The sequence below is a fragment of the Phytophthora ramorum genome (genome assembly GCF_020800215.1).
Source record: "Phytophthora ramorum isolate Pr-102 chromosome Unknown Phyram_PR-102_s0002, whole genome shotgun sequence".
Lineage (NCBI taxonomy): Eukaryota > Oomycota > Peronosporomycetes > Peronosporales > Peronosporaceae > Phytophthora > Phytophthora ramorum.
In genome coordinates, this window is record NW_027150648.1 from 2,925,746 (window position 1) to 2,944,411 (window position 18,666).

The 18,666-nt window shown below is 53.0% G+C and overlaps 5 protein-coding genes across 5 annotated transcripts; 1 reads left to right on the forward strand and 4 right to left on the reverse strand.

Moving 5' to 3' along the window:
- Positions 1–86: 86 nt before the first annotated feature.
- Positions 87–890, reverse strand: KRP23_2379 (Vesicle transport through interaction with t-SNAREs-like protein 1A; the record flags this gene model as incomplete). The annotated part of the gene is made up of 4 exons (XM_067887107.1): positions 87–236; positions 300–417; positions 475–677; positions 735–890. The coding sequence occupies 4 exons, from the start codon at positions 888–890 to the stop codon at positions 87–89; spliced, it is 627 nt and encodes a 208-aa protein (XP_067749725.1).
- A 396-nt stretch (positions 891–1,286) lies between these two features.
- KRP23_2380 (Sodium/calcium exchanger NCL2) lies at positions 1,287–2,981 on the reverse strand (the record flags this gene model as incomplete). The annotated part of the gene is made up of 1 exon (XM_067887109.1): positions 1,287–2,981. One exon carries the CDS (start codon positions 2,979–2,981, stop codon positions 1,287–1,289), a length of 1,695 nt encoding a protein of 564 aa, XP_067749726.1.
- Positions 2,982–5,236: 2,255 nt separating this feature from the next.
- On the reverse strand, positions 5,237–5,935 carry KRP23_2381 (SWR1 complex subunit 6; the record flags this gene model as incomplete). Its single annotated transcript, XM_067887110.1, has 2 exons — positions 5,237–5,718; positions 5,824–5,935. The coding sequence occupies 2 exons, from the start codon at positions 5,933–5,935 to the stop codon at positions 5,237–5,239; spliced, it is 594 nt and encodes a 197-aa protein (XP_067749727.1).
- A 207-nt stretch (positions 5,936–6,142) lies between these two features.
- Positions 6,143–10,163, reverse strand: KRP23_2382 (TBC1 domain family member 9B; the record flags this gene model as incomplete). The annotated part of the gene is made up of 9 exons (XM_067887111.1): positions 6,143–7,756; positions 7,827–7,911; positions 7,976–8,253; positions 8,330–8,425; positions 8,495–8,701; positions 8,782–9,432; positions 9,539–9,630; positions 9,705–9,784; positions 9,883–10,163. 9 exons carry the CDS (start codon positions 10,161–10,163, stop codon positions 6,143–6,145), a joined length of 3,384 nt encoding a protein of 1,127 aa, XP_067749728.1.
- A 474-nt stretch (positions 10,164–10,637) lies between these two features.
- KRP23_2383 (uncharacterized protein) lies at positions 10,638–12,256 on the forward strand (the record flags this gene model as incomplete). The annotated part of the gene is made up of 6 exons (XM_067887112.1): positions 10,638–11,159; positions 11,222–11,345; positions 11,412–11,468; positions 11,535–11,609; positions 11,687–11,863; positions 11,946–12,256. 6 exons carry the CDS (start codon positions 10,638–10,640, stop codon positions 12,254–12,256), a joined length of 1,266 nt encoding a protein of 421 aa, XP_067749729.1.
- Positions 12,257–18,666: the final 6,410 nt, after the last annotated feature.

The following is an 18,666-nucleotide window of genomic DNA, read 5'->3' on the forward strand; positions in this document are numbered from 1 at the left end:
CCTCGGACCAGCTCGCTACTGTGCGAGGTGAGGCGAAGCGAGCTGAACGCTCCCGCAATCCATCCACCGCGTCCTGCTCAGATTTCCTATGTAAATTTGGAAATGACCTGCCAAATGATCACCACGATCAGCCCCAAGATGATGAGGTACAGGAACACAATCTGGGACGCCATCTTGCACTTGAGCTTCTTCAGGTGCATACCAGCCTCTGCTGTGTCCTCACGTGTCTCGTCAACCTGAAACACAAAAAAATAAAAGTAAGCCTCATTTCCAATCCGTATTTCACCATCTCAACGTACGTTCGTGCGGACGTTGATGAGTTGTTCACGCTGGTCGGCCAGGTTGCTGTTAATGTTCTGGGCCGTCGCCTCCGTCCTGGAAATAATGGCTTGGGCGTCGCTCAAGTGGTCGTCAATCCTGCCCACAAATCATTAGTCCACTGGTTTAATCAGCCCTTTAAGTGGTCTAACTCACCGGTCGGTGCGCTGTTCGTAGCGGGCCACGTTGTCCTGCGGGGCTGCAGCCTTTTGACGCTGCTGACTGCCGTCCATGAGCTTGGAGCGCTCCAGGTTGGCCTTGAGCTTGTCCAGCTGCGACTTGAACGTGCGCAGCTGCTGGTGCATCCGTCGGCGGTCCTGCGAGTCGCCGGCGCGCGACTCGCTCTCCAGAATGCGCATCTACAGGCATTAACAGTTAGGCGAATTCTGCGTCAATTTGTAAGAAAGAAGACGTACGTAGCGCTCGGCCTCCGAGATGTTTCCCTGTGCGCGCTCCGACAGGTCGTTCCGCTCGCTCTGGTTGCGCGCCTTGGGGATGGAGCGGATGTCGGACATGGCGTCGTCGCGACACTGCTCGAAGTCCTCGCTGTAGCCCATAAAAGCCTCCGTCATGGTCGTCCCGAGGAAGTTCTCTTGTTGTTTGGGTTTTTGGAGAGCTGCTTACGCCTTTAGCCTTCGATACAAAAAGGAAGTCAGCGACCACAACCCAACAATCCGATGCAAGGGATCTGCGACACACAAAGCCTACACAAAAGAATACTCTCCCTCTGGTACACTGTCCCCATATACCGTATGACAGCTGGCTCGAAAATGTAGCCATGTGTTGCACGAAAAAAGTATCCACTTTGGGATTTGGGGGGAGAATCATGAATTGGGTGACAATTATTGTGCCGTTGCTACAAGCAGGTCACCTCTCGTTGCAGCTCTCGACGGAGAACTGTGCGACTCAATTTTGAACACTCAGCTACGATCCGCTGCGCGCAGCAGATCGCTTGGCTGCTGGCGCGCTTAGTCCAGGCCGAGCACGTTCTCCAGCAGGAACACCAAGAAGATGGAGAACGGGTACAGCAGCACCACGATCAGGCCGTCCAGAAGACGTTGGGTCTTCTTCATGGCGATGTAGCCGATCACGAGCTCCACAAGGAGAATCGAGAACGTCTCGGCCGAGAACTCCCACACCAAACCGCCGCTCTTGAACGACATGAGCGCCGCGAAGATGCCCAGGCAGAATGTGTTGTTCATGCACGCGGCGCCAAGAAGAGCAGAGATGGAAATGGAGATCGTCTTGGACGTTTTCTTCTGCGCGTAGTTATAGGCAGCGATGAGTTCACTGGCGTTCGACGCCAGCGGAGCCACCACGAACGACACGTAGAAAGCCGGGATGCCCGTACGGGCACCAACCTCAGACAGCACGTCGACCATCGGGTCCGAGAAGAGAAGCACAAGAGCCGTGCCCAAGAACATCATGTACGCCGAGCGGATCTTGATCTTCTTCTGCTGCTCGGCGATCGACAGGTGAGCCAAGTCCTCTGGCACCTCTTCCTCCTCTTCTTCCTCCTCGCCTTCCGCGGCCGGGATGGCCAGCGAGTACTGCTGCTCCACCACCACGCGCTGCATGGAGACAGCCGAGTGGCCCAGGCGCTCGTTCTCATACTTGGCCAGCAGGTAACGGAGAGTGGCCTCCACCAGCTCGTTGAACTCAATGAACCCGCTCTTGTCCTTGTCGGCGGCGGCCATCCACTTCTCAGACTCGTCACGGTCGAGAGGCTCGCCCAGGTCCTTGAAGAAGAGCTGCAGCTCGTCGGAATCCATGCGACGGTCACGGTTCTTGTCGTAGGCGTGGAAGAAAGGGCGGATGATGTCCGCGACGCGGTCGAACTGCTCGCGGCTCGCGTTGAGCGGCGTCTGGTTGGTCGGCGACTCCTGTTTGAGCTTGGCCACCTCCTTGGCAAGGATACCGGACAGACTGATCTCTCCGTCGCGGATGGCGGCCACACGGACCTCGTCAATGACGTCCTCCTTGACCTCCGACGAGCGCTTGACGTTCCAGTAGAGGTACATCACGAAGGCGACCATAGACACGACGAAGGCGACAATGGCGAAGGGCTTCTCGGCCTTGGCCACCTTGGTGTTGTCCGCCTGGGCATCCTCCTTGGCCGTGCCCGTGTAGAAGAGCGCCGGCACCTGGAGGATCAAATAGATCAGGCTCGTGTAAATCATGGTCCTGGCCGTGGACGGAATCTCGTCGAAGAGCACGACGCCCGTCTTGGTCAGGTCCTTGTTGCCCGCAGGCATGAGCTTGCTCCAGTGCTGGTCGCCTTTGGGGCGCACGTAGTTGCCGCGGCCGTTCTCGTCGATGTTGACGCGGCCGGCGAAGATGCTGAGCGCCCAAGGGATCGTGAGCAACATGATGGTGGAGCCGGCGAGCGCGCCCACTCCCACCGAGACCTGCTGCTGGGCGTCCGGCCCCATGCCCGAGAAGAGCACGATGGCGCCGTCGGGCACGGCGCCCAACACGGGCAGCACGACGCTGCCCACGATGCCCGCCATGGATGGCACGAGCAGCAGCAGCTCGCTGCCGTCCGAGATGAGGTTGCTGGCGTTGAAGAGCACGAAGGCGTAGACGGCGCCCAGGAACAAAACCTGGAAGAGCCCGTAGCCGTCGTCCGGCAGATCTTTGGGGTCGATGAAGAAGCCCGACATGGCGCTTAGAGTTCTGAGCTTGTGACGTCCGCGAGCTTTTGCCGAGTGAGTGAGGGAAGCCCCCCCCGGATAAAGCTGATTCAGGATCGGATCCCCGTTTTTACCGATTGCTCGAACGAATTGCTCGAACGAATTGCTCGATCCAGCGTCGATTAAGACCGCGATTTACATGTACAAATCGAGGTATCCTTGAAGTGCCGGCCTGACCGACCTGAGTTGCGAGTGCCCTAAAGCTTGGCAAATTGCTGGGCGAGTCGGAGGATGTAGGAAGATCGTATAATACATGTACATGTACTGCCCTGCCCTGCGTGTAGAGTTAGAAGCCGGAATTATCGTTGCGATCGCTGCCTGGTCGGATCACGGCATCGCTCCTGTCCCGTAGTCTACCATGGCGCTGGTAGGCAGGCCTCTGCGCGGTCCGCAGTAAGCAATGGATTTTTTCGCTCATCATTCAGCTGCTTGATGGGTCAAGTGTGCCAAGCAGCCTGCACGGCGGGCCGCCAATACATGCAACACTAATAGTGTTGTCAATGCCGCTGGCACTGCCTTGCCTCCCGGCGGCAGGGATTTTGCACGCGCTCATTTGATGCCAGTTCCATTCAGAGTCTCAACATTGGTAACCAAATCAATGTTAGAATCCTGAGTTTCCACTTCAACGTCTTCAACATGTATTTTGTTGGCTGGGGAAGTGGCTCGCGAACGGGTTCAAGCTGTTCCAGGGTGACGATGAACACGATTTAGAGAGGCTTCGTGGCATACTGGACTTGCGTTGCCCTTCGAAGTAGATGTCGCTGCGCCACGAGCCTGACGCGTGTTGGTTGGTCTGCGGGGAGTAGTAGACACTGTGGCTGACAAAACCATCTCTCGGTTCGTATGGCTGCCACACGAATCCGGCGGCGCCGTTGTAGATACCATGATGGTACCGTCCTGCTCGAATGTACGATGCATTCCAGAAGGTCTTTTCCAGGTTGAAGCTGATCCATCGTCGAGGTCTAGGACGGGGAAAGTGAACTTTAACGGCTCATTTCAGCGATTTTTTCATCGAGTCCCAGCCATCTATGGGCGTGAAGTTGTAAATCGGATCGAGTACGGTGTGACCGAGCTGCTCCGCATCACCAGACAAGCATTCCTCCTCGTTTGACAACATGGCATGGCCATAGGGAAGCGGTGTGACTCAGGCTTGACGATCCAGATATTCGTAGGGTGAAACAGGATCATGACGCCATAGCCCAGGTCACACTCAGTGTATTTAAGACCAGCACGCATGGTTGCCCACACCGCCAATGTATTGTCATCATGCTAACGAAGTTTTGGTTTAATTATCGTTGTATTCTGCCTTCTCCGTCCAGCAAACGCTTGTGCAAACAGGGTTTCTGTCATGGAGTCCTTTTCATTCATGCTGATCATAACCGACATTGTTTTCGTCAAGTTTGCTCGGCCACATCCAAACATTGTGTTCAGCGAAGTACTGCGAAGTAAAAGATAAAGACCAAGATGATGGCATTGATGCGTGACTAACTTTAATGGTATCAGGTGTTCACGGTCTCGCAAGGAGAGGACGGACTGGATGTGCGGTTTCGAGTAGCCAACGAGACACGTCGTGATGTCGCCCGGAAGGGCGACATATTCCATAACCAAAGAGCATTGAAGTCGCCACCGAGGATCGTTCGTATGACTCAGAAGCAATTCGATAGAGGTAGACTGGCAAGGGCAGCTTGAGTCTTCATGGAATCCTTGATACTGGGGTTGGTGCGTACAGAACAAAATAACTGTAGAATGGCATGAAGCAGTTTGTTACTAGCGTCGTTGCTGGTGACACTATATAGTACTCATGCGATTGGTGAAAGCGTAGCATGGTGTAATACATGTAGTGTGCACGTTACCTAGTACCACTGGTACACTGTACGTGTTTCGTGATTGCAATCCCGTCCTCGCAGTGACTTGATTCAAAACTCGAATTCGATGACGCAAACGTAGATTTTTCAGCTTGCGGACAGAAACCGCAATCGTTTAGCAATTGTCCTTCGCGGCCGAATAACGCGATGCGTGCTGGCAACAGAGTGTGGGTACAGTTGCAACTCGAATTATCCAAGCAGGTCCTGCATGTTGACCTTCTGAAGCTTGCTCCACTTGCTGATATAGACACTTGTTTTCTACCCCACACATGATCATGCATTTACCACCCGGTCACTCAGCTCGACTGTATTTCCCAACACCCCTTTGCCCTGTTCTGCAAACAAACTTCAGTGAAGTGGTCACAATCCGAACTTCATGCAGCCGCTCTCCTTGTGCTGATCTCCACAGCCCACACTGCAATATCTGGATCCACATCGCCGACAATTGTAGTTCGCAAAGATCCCGCACACGCAGCAAAACCTCCTCGCCGGATATGTAGGCGGTCCCACTGCCGCTGTATAGTAGTTGGGGCCTTCTGCGTTGTCCCCATTGCCCAGTTCCTCGAACACCAGCTGTGCCAGACTCTTGACCTTCCACTTCTTCTTGCTCGACGCTGCAACTCTCCTCTTCTTTCTAACAGGTTCCCTGCCTGCTGTAGCAGCGCCAGCTCCTCCCTCCTCCTCATCCACATAAGCTTCGTCTCCATCTTGAGCTTCGTCGCCTTCATCCGCATCTTCCCCAAAATTATCAGCTTCTAGAGCGTCCAGCCGGGCATTACGCACTTCATTTCGTGTGTCATCATCCACCCGCCTCATAGCGGCGCTCAGCTTGTGCGTTCGGCCTGCAAAACCCATAAAAATGAAAATATATCAATATTTATTGCTCTATTGCACAGCCTCTAGTGAGCATCAGGAGCCCGGACCCGGGGGATCAACAAGCGACGTACCCGAGAGACGCTTCTTCGCAGCCGTGTGCCGCCCGCCAGCCGCAGAGGACCGCACCGTCGTCGCCAGGATGGTCTCATTCCAACGCTTCTTTCCGTCGTACGCTTTCCCCATTTTTTTTGAATTTATGCAAAAACAGCTTTTCGGGAATAAACGAACATACAATTTCCAAGTCTAAAATTGTTGTCAACGATATTTTGTTTTTGCTCTATTGGTTTTGGACTTGACACTCACTTCACTACCATCAAAACGCCTGAAGCGTTGGTACTTTTTCATCTTGTTGCAAATTCCTCACGTTGTCCTTGTTTGGCATCGCGTCGGTCACGACGAGATGGAGATGGCCCCGCCCATCGGCCGTTGCTCGTCGACTGTACTGGAGCGACCAGTGGTGACTGAAGACATGGAGCCTCGGCCGATGCTCTCAGTCTTGAATTCGGCATCGTCGCCTAGAATGTCCAAGCCGTGCGTACTGCTCTCTAGGTCACTCGAGAGCTTGTCGAAAAATGAGAATGAACTCTTGCGGAACGGCATGGACTTGCCACTTCGATTGCTGGCATGCTCACCGAATCGGGACGAGTCGCTGGAGCTTTCGCTCATGCGAGCCGCCATGTCAACCCGTTCATGAGGACTGCGCGGGATGCTGCTGGCAATGCTGCTAGCGTCACTCGCCTTCCGCTGCATGTACTGCAGAACGTTCGCGCGCTCTCGGATCGCTTGCGAACACTCGTTGGAGCGCTTCGAGTTGCGCAGACGCTTTTGCTGAGCATACACCTCCTCGGCAGGGACGGACACGATTCGTCGAATGAGGGGCGGGGCACAGGAACTAGGCTCGTCCGCGGCGAAGTCCATCGAGCTTGATCGATAGTGAACCGGAGAGTAAAGAAGTTCATGCGCCGGCGGCTTCTCCAGAAGTGGCACCGTAGAGGTCTGCTCCGGCGTGCCTAGCTTCCCATTCTTGTCATCCTGCGAGTGATTTGAGTTCGTCTCGTCTTGTGGGTCCTGAGTGAAGGAAGCTGTATTCGCGTAGGAAATGGTGCTCCTAGAAAGTGTGCTTTGATCACTAAACCCACGAGAAGTGCGTCCACTGCCACTTCGAGCGAGCTTTCGCACGTCGTCGAAATCGGGCTTATGTACAATTCCATCGTAGTCGCGCTTGAACGGGTGCTGTGGAATCATTGGACATAGGTCAATTGCATCATTACGTGCCTTTTCAATCGCGTTTTGATGCTGCTCTTGTCCTGAAGTGGCCGCTGGGGATCGGAACGGGTCTGAATACGAGCGCGACAGCGAAGGCTCCTCCAGCATTGCAATGTTGTCATTAGGTAGACGTTGGTGCTCGTTGGATCTCCTTCGGTGTCCCAACGAAAACTCTTCGATGCCACGATTGTGCGACTTCTTCGGCTGGGGGCCAAGCAGCACTGGGGATGAGTCAATTGCGCCACGCACCCAGTTACCTGATCCGGAATCTGAATGCCCATTTCTCATGCCGAGAAGCATACTTTCCGAACGCTGGTTGCGTCGTAAACGTTTCTCTGCCTTCTTTCGCTCCTTTTGGGTTTTCATATCCTTGTGCCATTCCTCGAAACGCTGGATCCAAGCCAGCGGCGATCGCCCAATCGTCTGGGTATCATCGTCGTTGTCTTTGAGGGATCGACTGTTAGGAGTGTTATTTGCGCTGTTGCTTGGAATCTTCCGCGCGTGTATGAAAGCAGAGCTTTTACTTCGCCGGTCGCGCATTAGCCCGGGTCTACTTTCGCCAACATCCGCCCCATCTGGGCTAGGACGGGGATCAGTTAAATTTGTGTCGGGCTTCATGCGGCGACCTTCGTTTTCCTGCGAACTGCTAACAGCGAAACCATCCCTTGAGATCCGACGGACATTTCGAGCACCCCACTGACGATAACTATCTGCTGAGCCCCAATATTCTTCCTTAATCTGCACGGTTTACGTCGTTAGGCTTGTGTTATCATTTACAGCTCATTACCTCACCAGCGATTGCACTTACTTGGGGGTGCGTGCCTTCGTAATACTCTGCAAAGTTGTTGTTGTCTCGTTGAATGTATTCATCGGTGAGATTCCGATCAAAGGTTCTGCACATACACAACATTCGTCAGTTGCCTACACTCGCCAACAATTATTATCGCGTTCACATACCGAGCCAGACGAGGAGGAATCTTGTCAATATGCCGAAAGATGCTCTGCTTGTTCTTGCGACCAAATATACGCAGCCTCGGCTCTGTTCTCGATTCCGAGCTTCGCCGCCCGGTTGTTGAGCTCCGCCTATCCTCAGATTCAACAGTAGACGCGACAATGCCTGAAGCTAATTGCAGACGGTGGTGTGCCCGAAAGTCTTCGACACGACCACGAATTACGCAGTCTTGCTGTTTTGAGATTCTCATCAACGCAAGCGCACCAATATCTCCTCGGCCAAGCTATACGTACAACAAAGGTAAATCATATTAGTACGAGCAGTGCCTTCTTTCCTATGTTCCGCATCGCAATGCATACCTCATTAAGATGCTTCAGCATGTCGCCGTATGTGGTGCATGCGATAAGCTCCGTTTTTGCTTGCTGCAGCAATGCCAGTGCTACCCGAAAGAGGACCTGCATCAACACAAGTTTGACGTTAGTTGTCTGGTTTACAGCTTGCTCAAATGAAATGAATGAACCAACCTCATCCCCTTGGAGGAAAACTGAGTCCCAGATCTGGAAAGTGACTTCCCGTTCACACGGGCTCGCGAAGAGGGTCAAGAACCACTCAGTACATGCAAGGGAAAGTTCCATTCCTGAACCTCCGAGGCCTGCCAAGTGATCGGAAACCTCTGGATATTGGAGCCGAACGAGATCGGCAAATACGTGTTGGTCCACTGCAAGCCCCAGCTACAATACATATTGGACAGTATCACATTTGTTAGTACAGGATTGATGGATGTAGAACTTACAAATGCATCGCCACTCACCATTGTCGTGTAGTAATCGTCAGGGACAAGCCGAATAATCGCGATGAGTAAATAAAACGCTTCTTCCTCGCCCAGGTAGTGCAGACTTCGTGCAACAATATAGTTCAGGCCCTGACAGTATCCCAAGCCCGGGTTGTAGAGCGAGTATGCCACCAGAATGCGCCGCATCATTCTCGACTTCTCTTCGGTCCAAAATTCTTTGTCCTCGTCAGCAACAGTTCGGTGTAGATCCACATCAATCTGCCGCGTAGCCTCAGTGCTTTCTAATTCGGATGCTAACAGTCGCTCGTATTGGCCCATGTGCTTCCGCATTTCCAGTTGAGCGCCTGACGCTAGCATCCACAACTTTCCGTGTAATTCTTCCGGTACTGGTCCAAAGTCGCGGTCATCGCGCATGAGTATGGCTCGTATCCGCTCTTCCGTACGCCAAATACCATGTGCGAGCGGACCCAGCCCGTCAGACGCTGAGGAATCGCCAGCACGATCGTTCTCTTCCTTTCGCTGCTGCTGGTGCTCATATTCAAACAGTAACCGCTGCCAGCGCGATTGCTGCAGCAAATGAACAGCTTCAGGAGACTCCAGATCCAGCTCATCCTCATCTAAATCGTCGTCGTCGACGAAGACACCGTGCTCCGACAAGGGTGACCAGTCCTGAAACAATTCAGTCGCCACAAACAAACCACGAGCGCGTTGTAAGTAAGAGCTATGAACATGCTAACGCACTACAAACAATAAAAATACAAGTTGTGCAGCATACCGGAGCGTTGATCATGGAGCTGCGTTCATCAATCGAGCGGCGACTCGACAGCGACACTGCCACCGCCTGAAGAGCAAGCACATTGCTGTACACTGCAGCACAATAATTCCAAAACAAGTGAGCATTCTCCCCCCTCCCACTCACCTCCACAACAAGCCCAACACACCTTTCTCCATATCCTTGCGTCGCAAAAGGTCTTCAGGCTGGAACAGATCTTGCCGTGCGACGCCAAGCACTTCGCAGGCCCTAGCCATTTTCAAGAATGACAAGAAGTGCAGCCACACCAACAGCGTTAGTGCCGTCAACTCGACGACTCGACGACTACAGCTCCACCCCCAACTGACCTAAGATACTCGAGCACATTACTCAGCGCGTCCACGTCGCTGTCTTGCTCCTCGGCGCGCCGCACTGGGCTGATCTGACTCTTCATGCCTAGCGCCTTGTACAGTTTGTTGACGAGGTCGCACAGCAGTTCGCCCGAGCGCAGCGCGGCCGGCAGGTCTCCCAGGAACTTGTCGCCCAGCACCATTTCCATCCAGCGGCGCACGATGTCGCCGTCCTTGCTCACGTTGCGCGTGGGCGAGAGCGTGACTCCCGTGGCCAGCAGCTCCTCCTCCAGCTGCATCCTGTCCTGTAAGTCCTGGGGGAATTCGGGGGGAAGGCCGCCGCAAACTGGCGCTCCAAGAGCATGCAAGTGCCGGCCTGCCTGCTGCTGAAGCACGTCACACGCGCTCTGTCTGCACGAGAAAGCGCCGGCCCCTGCTTTGACGCGAGACTTGACTTGCCCTTTGACTGAACTGAATACAACTGCCGAAACGGCGCCTGCTTATTCTGTGTTCGACACACCACTACCTAGCCCCAGATAGCTCTGTGATGGGCAAAGATGACGACTTGCTGCTTGCTCTGTCAATGTCGCACGAAGGTAGCTGCATTCTGCGCAACTTTCCGCGCCAAAGTAAAAAGTCTAAATATAAGAAACCCCGTCTCTCAGCTCCTCTTACTATGCTTAAATTCCCAAAAAGTCAGCTTTCCCGTCTTTAAGTCGTCCTGCAACATTCCCCCTTCGGCAACAGCACCCGCAACTGAAGCAACGCAAGGCATGAACAGCAAGGACGCCGAGCCATCAGCTTCAACGTCGGACGTGGAGCTCGTCGCCGCTCCGTCCCACGCGCGCCAAGACGACGAGCCGCTGGTCAAGAAGCGCCGCACCAAGAACTTCCAGCTGCGCGAGGACTTGGCCAAGTCGCGCGGCTCCGTGAGCGTCGTGATCCCGCCGTTCGAGCCGCACGCGTTTGTCACGTGGGACGACTTTATCCAGGCCTGGAATGGCTACACGGCGCGTACGAGGACCATGTACCGACGACGCAGCTCGTCCACGACCACGTACTGGAACAACAAGCACAAGTTCAAGAAGTACCCGGTGCCCGAGAATTTCAAGTACGCCACAATGGCCTATTGGTGCACGCACGGGTGCATCCAGCCGTCCCGCGGCAATGGAGTGCGAACCCATTTACACAACCGGTACACGGGGTGCTCGGCCCGGATCACGGCCGACGTGGTGTTCGAGATGGCGGAGAGCGAGCCGGGCAAAGTCCGCTGGTTGGTTCGTGTGCGCAACCAGGTAGGGCACGTCCAAGGAGGGTAGAGGACAACAGAGGGACTGACTGCTGCTGCGTGGTGTAGATTGCGCAACATAACCATCGCATCAGCGACGAGATATACCACTGCTACACGAACAACAGCGCCGTGCCGGACGAACTGCTGCTGGGCCCGGATAAGCAGGAGCTGCGCCAAGCAGATGACGCAGGTGAGGCAGGGTGTGTGTCGATGCATTGTGGGTGGAGTATTATTGACTTTGTGTTGCTGGATGCAGCGTACGAACCATCGGCTCGGATGCTTACGGAGCTGGATCCGATGGGAGTCGATGCAGGTACGAGGAGGTAACTTTCTTGTTGGCGTGGACTGTGGCTGATTGTGTTTTTTGTGGCGTTTGCAGGGTTCACGATGAGACCTTCTGCTGCCGAGGCGAAGATGAGCGCCAAGACGACTGTCATCAATGCCGCATCGACAGGTGCGCCCGAGATACATACGTATGAACCCGAAGGTTTCAGTGTTGACTAATTCGAGTTTTGGTGTATTGTGGAGTAGGTGTCTCTGGTTTGATTATGAAGGAAACGCTCGCGAATGAACACAAGATGAATATGGCCGCGTCAGAGATGCAGCCACTGCTCGATGAGCTGAAGAGTACGCCGTCACGCGTCATTCACAAGCGGTTGCAAGATGTGTCGGAAATGGTCGCGCATCTGCTAGCGAAGTGGAACCAAGGTACGACTTCTAGCAAACCTCGTTTGTGTCAACAGGAATGAATTTAGATCTAATGGCTTCTTCGTTGCGCTGCTGCCATTAGACCGCGTCGCTGAGGAAGCTTCTCAAGCTCATGCTGCCGCCTCGCTATCGGTCGAACAGGCCACATCAAGTGAGGCTCTCAGCAAGCTGGGTGCCAGCGCTATTCCCACTATCACTAGTCTGCCCCCAGGAGCTGCTTATTACCTGGCACCACGTGTTGAGCAATTGACAACTGAAACAAGCCGGGCGGCATCTGCCAGTACCGATAGCAGATCAGGTGATGAGGCAACTCCCACCCAAAGCGACCGAGAGCTCCCCGAAAAGAGCGACCAAGTGCTGGGGAACCAGCGTGGCCCCTCCGAAGCAGTTTAGGGTGGTAGCGCTGACGAATTGAGTGCATTCTGCATTGGCATGTGTGTGCTGTACCAATTGAAGGAACGGTGGGCCTCAGATTTCGTTAGACCTCCACTGCACCTAACGCTAACCTTACGGGATCTAGTGAGATTGAGCATCCCCCAGGAGCACCACGGTGTAGGCTTCACCGCTTGAGAAACCAGCCCCACAGAAAGCTAGTTCCTGCTGAGCATGTGCTCGTTCATCAGGTAGATTTTACGAGTACCATTCGTATCTCGATCGCACACGTAGCCGCAGTGCGGGCACCTGAAGACCTTCTGCCTCGTTAACCCGCGGTTGATTTCCCCGCAGAGCGAGCAGGTCTTGCTAGTGAACGGCTCCGTGCACACAACCAGTCGGCCGCCGGTCCTGGCCATCTTCTCCAGCATTTTCATGAACTTGTACGGTGACCACGTCAACATCATCCGAGCCGTCTCCCTGCCGATGGCGGAGGACGGCCATCGGGGCGATTTCGGTGTCGTACCATCTCCGACACCCGGAACTCAGGCAGCAGCACCTCGTGGTAGGTGAGGGATAACCACTTGGTGACCTTTTGGTGCGTAGCGTATACGGTTTTGTTCATCCGCTGCCGCTTGCGCTTGTTTCTCTCGCGAGTCCTGCGGGACTGAAGGCGGTCGATGGAGATGAAGCACTTTTCGATCTAGTTCTCCGCGTCGTACACGGCCACAGCGAGTCCGTCCGGGTCATAAATGGAGATAAAGTCGTTCGCCAGGATCGATGGCACAGACGTGAGAGCTACCCGAAAGCTCGAAATTTCGGTGCCTCGGGACGCACAGATAAAACTTGCCGGTGCGTAGATACTGTAGACGTACGGCTCCATTGGGCTGCGGGAAAATCTCTTTGGTGTTGATGCCTGCATCGGTGCTATTGCGGAAGCTGAAGTATCGAAGGTAGAAGCGAGCTTGCTTCCCTACACCACACCCGTCCAGAGAAAATCTCTTGCTTGCACCTCAATTGACGTAGAGTTATCCTTCCTTGTTTTCCGACGGAGATTTCTAGTAATTGCAGCCGATGAAGTGCACGATAGGAGGCCCACACCGAATGGATTGCCGTTTTGAAGTCTTGGAAGACCAATCCAGCACTTTCGAGCTCACTTCCAAGTGATACGCTGGCAGGTAGTCCGTGAGGGTTCGTTTGGTACAGATTGGCCGGTATCGACGTGAGAGCTCTTGATCGCTCAGCAAGAAACAGTCCTCTCTAGATTGCTTTACGACTTCATTCCAGACCGCTCGGTACGTGCCGAACATCTTTAGGAGCTCGCGCTGTTGAGGAGTGGGGTCGAGCCCAATCTTGATGCAGCTGTTGACGGCGTCGTCGTGAAGCATTGGGTCGTCGAAGTCGATATCGCGCATCGAAGACGGACTGGTTGCTAAGGTTCCTCAGACTAAAGAAGGACGTGCCCACCAGTGGAAGGGCAAGTTCGCCCCCGGGCTCACCGCTCCGCTCCGAGGAGTCCTCGGCAACGGGTAGCCACACCTCCTCGGCGAGCCTCTCGACGTCTTCGTCCCACCAGGCCGGTCGGCTCATCACTTGAGCTTCTTGGGTCAAATTGAGGAATGAGCGGCTCATGGCATTCGTCCGGCGGCAGTCGTATGAGACTCGATTGTCTTCGGGTACGCGCCCATGAAGCCACATTGGCCTTGCGGATGCACCCGAGGGTGAAAATCAACACCAATCATTCTGGGCTAACCAGTTTTCTCCAAATGTGAAGCTGGCGGACAATTCTGTTCACTCCTGGAAGCCCGGTAGTATCTACCGCGGTATTTCTGTCAGATGGGAAGGAGATACCGACGGTTTTTTCCATTATCAAAAGCGTCTGGCACGGGAAGCGTTCATTTTGAGGAGGGCGTCATTTCACTGTTATCGCTGTCATGAATGGAGACCACGATACACACGACGCCAGCTATTGCAGTGATCGTCTACCGAGGGTAAAGACGCGCTTTTTCGCGAGCGAGCTCACTGACACCGACTCGATTCACGAGAACGAAGAGCCGATGCAAGGCAGCGAAAGAGATGACGATAACCAGGATGACAGTGAGCTTTTTCTCGCTGATGATGACGACGGGGATTTCAATGAGTTGGCAGCTGAAACTTCAAGTCTTGCTTCCAGCGACAGCAGCGGCTTTGTATGCAATGATCAAGGCACAATTACTGCGGTGCGTTTGCGACCAATGCTTCCTTCCGAGAAAAAAAGTGGTTATCGTGCCATCGTCGACATGAGCGTGAATAACGACTACTCAGTGACTACAATTGTGAACCCGGCAGCACTTCCGCCTCCGTCTCAAAGTCACACGTCTTCAAAGTATACATCGAGCAAACTCCCCTTGATGGAGTTGACACAAGCCCCCAACGAGACAGATTTTCCACCCCAGTTCACACAAGAATTCAAGTTCGACTATAGCTATTGGTCTTTTGATCGCTCGCCTGAGCGTCAAGTTGCAACACAAAGCACGGTTTACGATAGTGTCGGGGTTTTCGTGCTTGATACTGTTCTGCAAGGGCAAAATTGCTCTGTCTTTGCTTATGGACAACCGGGAGCAGGGAAAACTTACACTATGATGGGGAGCAGTAAAGCGTTTCCTGCATACGTGAGAGCCAACAGCCGCGCCAATGGTGTGAAAGTTCCTAGCACGCTATTGACATCAGAGCGACGAGGATTGATTCCACGAATTTGTCAGGGTCTGCTTGCTGAGATCGACGAAGGAAAAACGTCGGGCAGGTCGTCCACTCTTATAATAAGCTACGTGGAAATCTACGACGAACGAGTCTATGATCTGCTCTCGAACGCTTCCATCAAGGTAAGTGTATTGTGAAAATGCCTGCTCACAAACCCTACCAACTCTGACGTGTTGCACTCTACAGAAATCCCTGAAGGTAAGAGAACACCCTGAAGAGGGTGCTTTCGTTGAACGAGCTAAGCGTGTACGCGCTACGAGCTATGCTCAAGTCTTGGAATTGATCGAGGAGGGAAACCGCACACGCTCGCAGAGCAGCTGTCGTCCTGCTCGTTCACACACTGTGTTAACTCTTTCGCTTACTCAAAACACACTAGCGTCCGAGGTCGGAAGTCTCGAGAAGTCGCTAAAGAGTAGACTCTGCTTGGTTGATTTAGCCAGCGCTGAACGGATGGATCACTCTGCTACCAATGGGTTGGGTTTGCGTGAAGCTGCAAGCATTAACCGTTCCCTAGGAACCCTCGCTGATGTTGTCAGCGCTTTAGCGAAGCGAATAAGGAATCGCGCTGTTGATGAATCGCAACGCCACGTCCCCTACCGAAACTCAGTCTTAACAAGGCTTCTGAAGGAAAGTCTTGGTGGGCGCTCCAAGACAATCATGCTCGGTGCTATCAGTCCGTGTTGTGCGCACTATGAGGAGTCAATCGCGACGCTGAGGTACATTGGACGCGCGAAGAGCGTATACGGTACAACTCGAGCACATGTGGATACGAATGGAGACACAACACAAAGATTTCTTAACGAAGCAAGCGAGTTGAAGACGAACCTATGCGACTTTAACTTAAGTGAGGTTCCTTTAGCTATGGCTAACGTTTGCTGTGGCATTCCGGAGCATCATGAAGGCTGTGTAGATTGTGAAGCTTGCGACCATAGGTCGAGCAAGGACAACACTGCGGACCTAAAATCACTGGCGGCCTGCGAGCAGGATAGGACAAAGGATGACGAAACAAAAAAAGGATCGAGTATCTGTGGAAACGAGCTTCGAGTGGAGACTCGGGCGGATTGCGCCAAGAACGTGGAAATGGGCGATCAAGTGCTACGGAGGAGTGTTGTTTTACTGAAATTGGTCGCTATTCGTCGTCGCTGTCAACTTTTGAGCAAGTATCGTGCCTTGGACCGGTGGAGAAAACTCGTAGTTTGGCACGCTAAAACTATTGTTGAAGTACGGTCGCACCAAGACAAAATGGAGCGAGAATCATTGGAGCGTGGTGGTAGCGCGACACTCTCGCCTTTAAGCGGCCGAAAAACAGGTTATCCTCCTCTTCACACGCGCAGTCCAACGGCTGAAACACAGATTGGTGGTCGTGTTCAGGATGTGGTTGCGGCAGTAGTTGCTACCGATGCCATTTGCTGTTCGGTGGTTCAGGAATTTATATTTCCACATTGCGAAGACTCGTCTAAACAGGCCATTCAGCGAGCAAATACAACAACATCGTCATCTCTCTTGGAATTGCTAGCGTCGAGCTCAGAGTTTGATCGGTCTGATTGTCGCTTGACGTGCCGGCTGGATGAATTAGCAGAAACTTGGTGCAATCTTGAGGACGACCAATTCGGCTTGCCCACGCAATTCGACTCGCTTGATTTCAAGGAAGAATTAACAACGGCGAAGAACTGGGGCAGCAATTCGCGTTTATTATCGCCAGGAACTCAGTGCGAAGAGAATACCACTTTCTCTTCACTGTCACTTTGTGTGGACTCCATCGACATGGCTCGAAGAGCATTAGGACCTGGCGAGCGAAACTTACGCCGCCGAACTAAGGATGATACACGAGCACCAAGTGGTGTAGAGTGTGAACTCCTCAGATATCTGGATAAGCGATGTGTAGTAATGACTCGGCGTTTAGAAGAGTTGATGGACGCACTTCAATCACACCCCGAGACGAGGGCACCATCTCAATCATGTTGTGACGCCCTGGAGACGATGGTCGGCGAGTTTTGTCTGCAAATTGTTGCCAGGCTGTGTGACCGGCTTCCTAGTGCGTCTAGTGCATGTGTAGCCGGTCGCCTACAGCTGGAGACACAGTTGGAGGACTATGGCGAGCGGCTGAAGCAGTTGTTACCTGATTTAGCTCGTGAAAGTGGTGATATCGAGACAAATCCCGATGAGAACGCTGCCAATGCTGTTTTCTCTGTGGCCACTGATCTTCTCGTTATGACGGAGAGAATAAAACTCATTTGGAGTTTCGCAGAGCATAAGAAGAGGGAGCGATTGCTTCAGGTGCAAGTTTTGAAAGCTGCGACTATCAAAGATAGGAAAATAGCTGCTAAAATCGCCGCTCTTGAAGAACAAAATGCTGAGTTATCTGCAAGATGCGATGCATTTGTAGCAACAAATGGAGAACTCACGGCAAATGGATCGGAGATAAATGATCATACAGACACGAATCTAAGAGCGAGACATGCTAACGAAAAGCTGGATCACCTTGAAGTGGGGTACGATACAATTGCAGCTTCAAAATCTGCGGACAACCTTGGACCAAAGCTCGCCGTGGAAGTTGCGCGGACTTGGGACGTCCAGATTCGGAATGACGAGCTGTTATGCAGTTTTGCAACGTTGAACAGTGCGTTAGCAGCGGCTTCAGCACGAGTAAGAGCTCTTGAAGCAGAAAATAGTCGGCTAAGCTTTGAGGTCCAAGACTCGGCGTGCAAAGACGGTAAGAACGACTCAGCAAAGAGTCAAATGGCACTGGCTACGCGGGGGGCACTGCAGGATCACGTATTTTCGCTGCAGAAGGAGCTTGAGAACGCTAACAGTCATTCCAATGTCCTAGAAGGTCAGCTGAAAGGACTAAAAAGCACCGGTTTGAAGCTCTGCCCCGAGCTGAAAAGTGTCGAAGCACTCCTTAATTGTGAGAAGGAAGCGCGAAAAAGCGTAGAAGCGGATTTGATTCTATTGGAAATGCAGGCCAATGCGAAGATGGAGGGTATAAGACAGCAACGTGACGATGCTGAAGCACGAGCCAGAGAGTTGGAAGAAGCCGAAGCAAGGCGGCAAGAAATCAATGAGGCTTTCATGGTCAGTAAGGCAGTGAATGCTGAGTTGTCAGCATCACTAGCGCAAGCTAAAGCGGAGTTGCTGATCGCATTGGAGAAAAATTGCCAAGCTGAGAGCCAAAGTGTACATCATATAGCAGCAATTGAAGGCTTGAAGATGAGTTTGTACCAAGCCCAGGCACAGCGAGAATCGGCCGAAATGGCAGCAGAGGAGTTAAAGTTGAAAAACGTAAGGAACCAGGTCTCGGGTCAAGCAAACCAAATTTGCGTATTGGAGACACGCATTCGTCATGAAGAGCAGAATATGCAAGAGCTGCAGTCAAAGGTTACAGTGCACGATAGAGATGAGCATGCCCTCTTGCTTTCTGAGACTCCCTGCGAACGTGAAAAAGTTTTGCAGCTAGACACGTTTTCTGCATGGGAGTTGGATGAGACCAATCGTGTTCGTGGAGAGCTGCATGAAGCAACATTAGAAATTGGCTCACTGCGCGAGGAGCTGACAGAATTACTGGACTACTCCACACTGCAAAGTGCTACTATCGACACTCTGAAGCTCGAACAAACAGAAACTAGGAAAACGGTTGATGAATTGGAGCTAGAGCGTGACGAGCTAGTGCTTCGGTGCGAACGTGAACAACA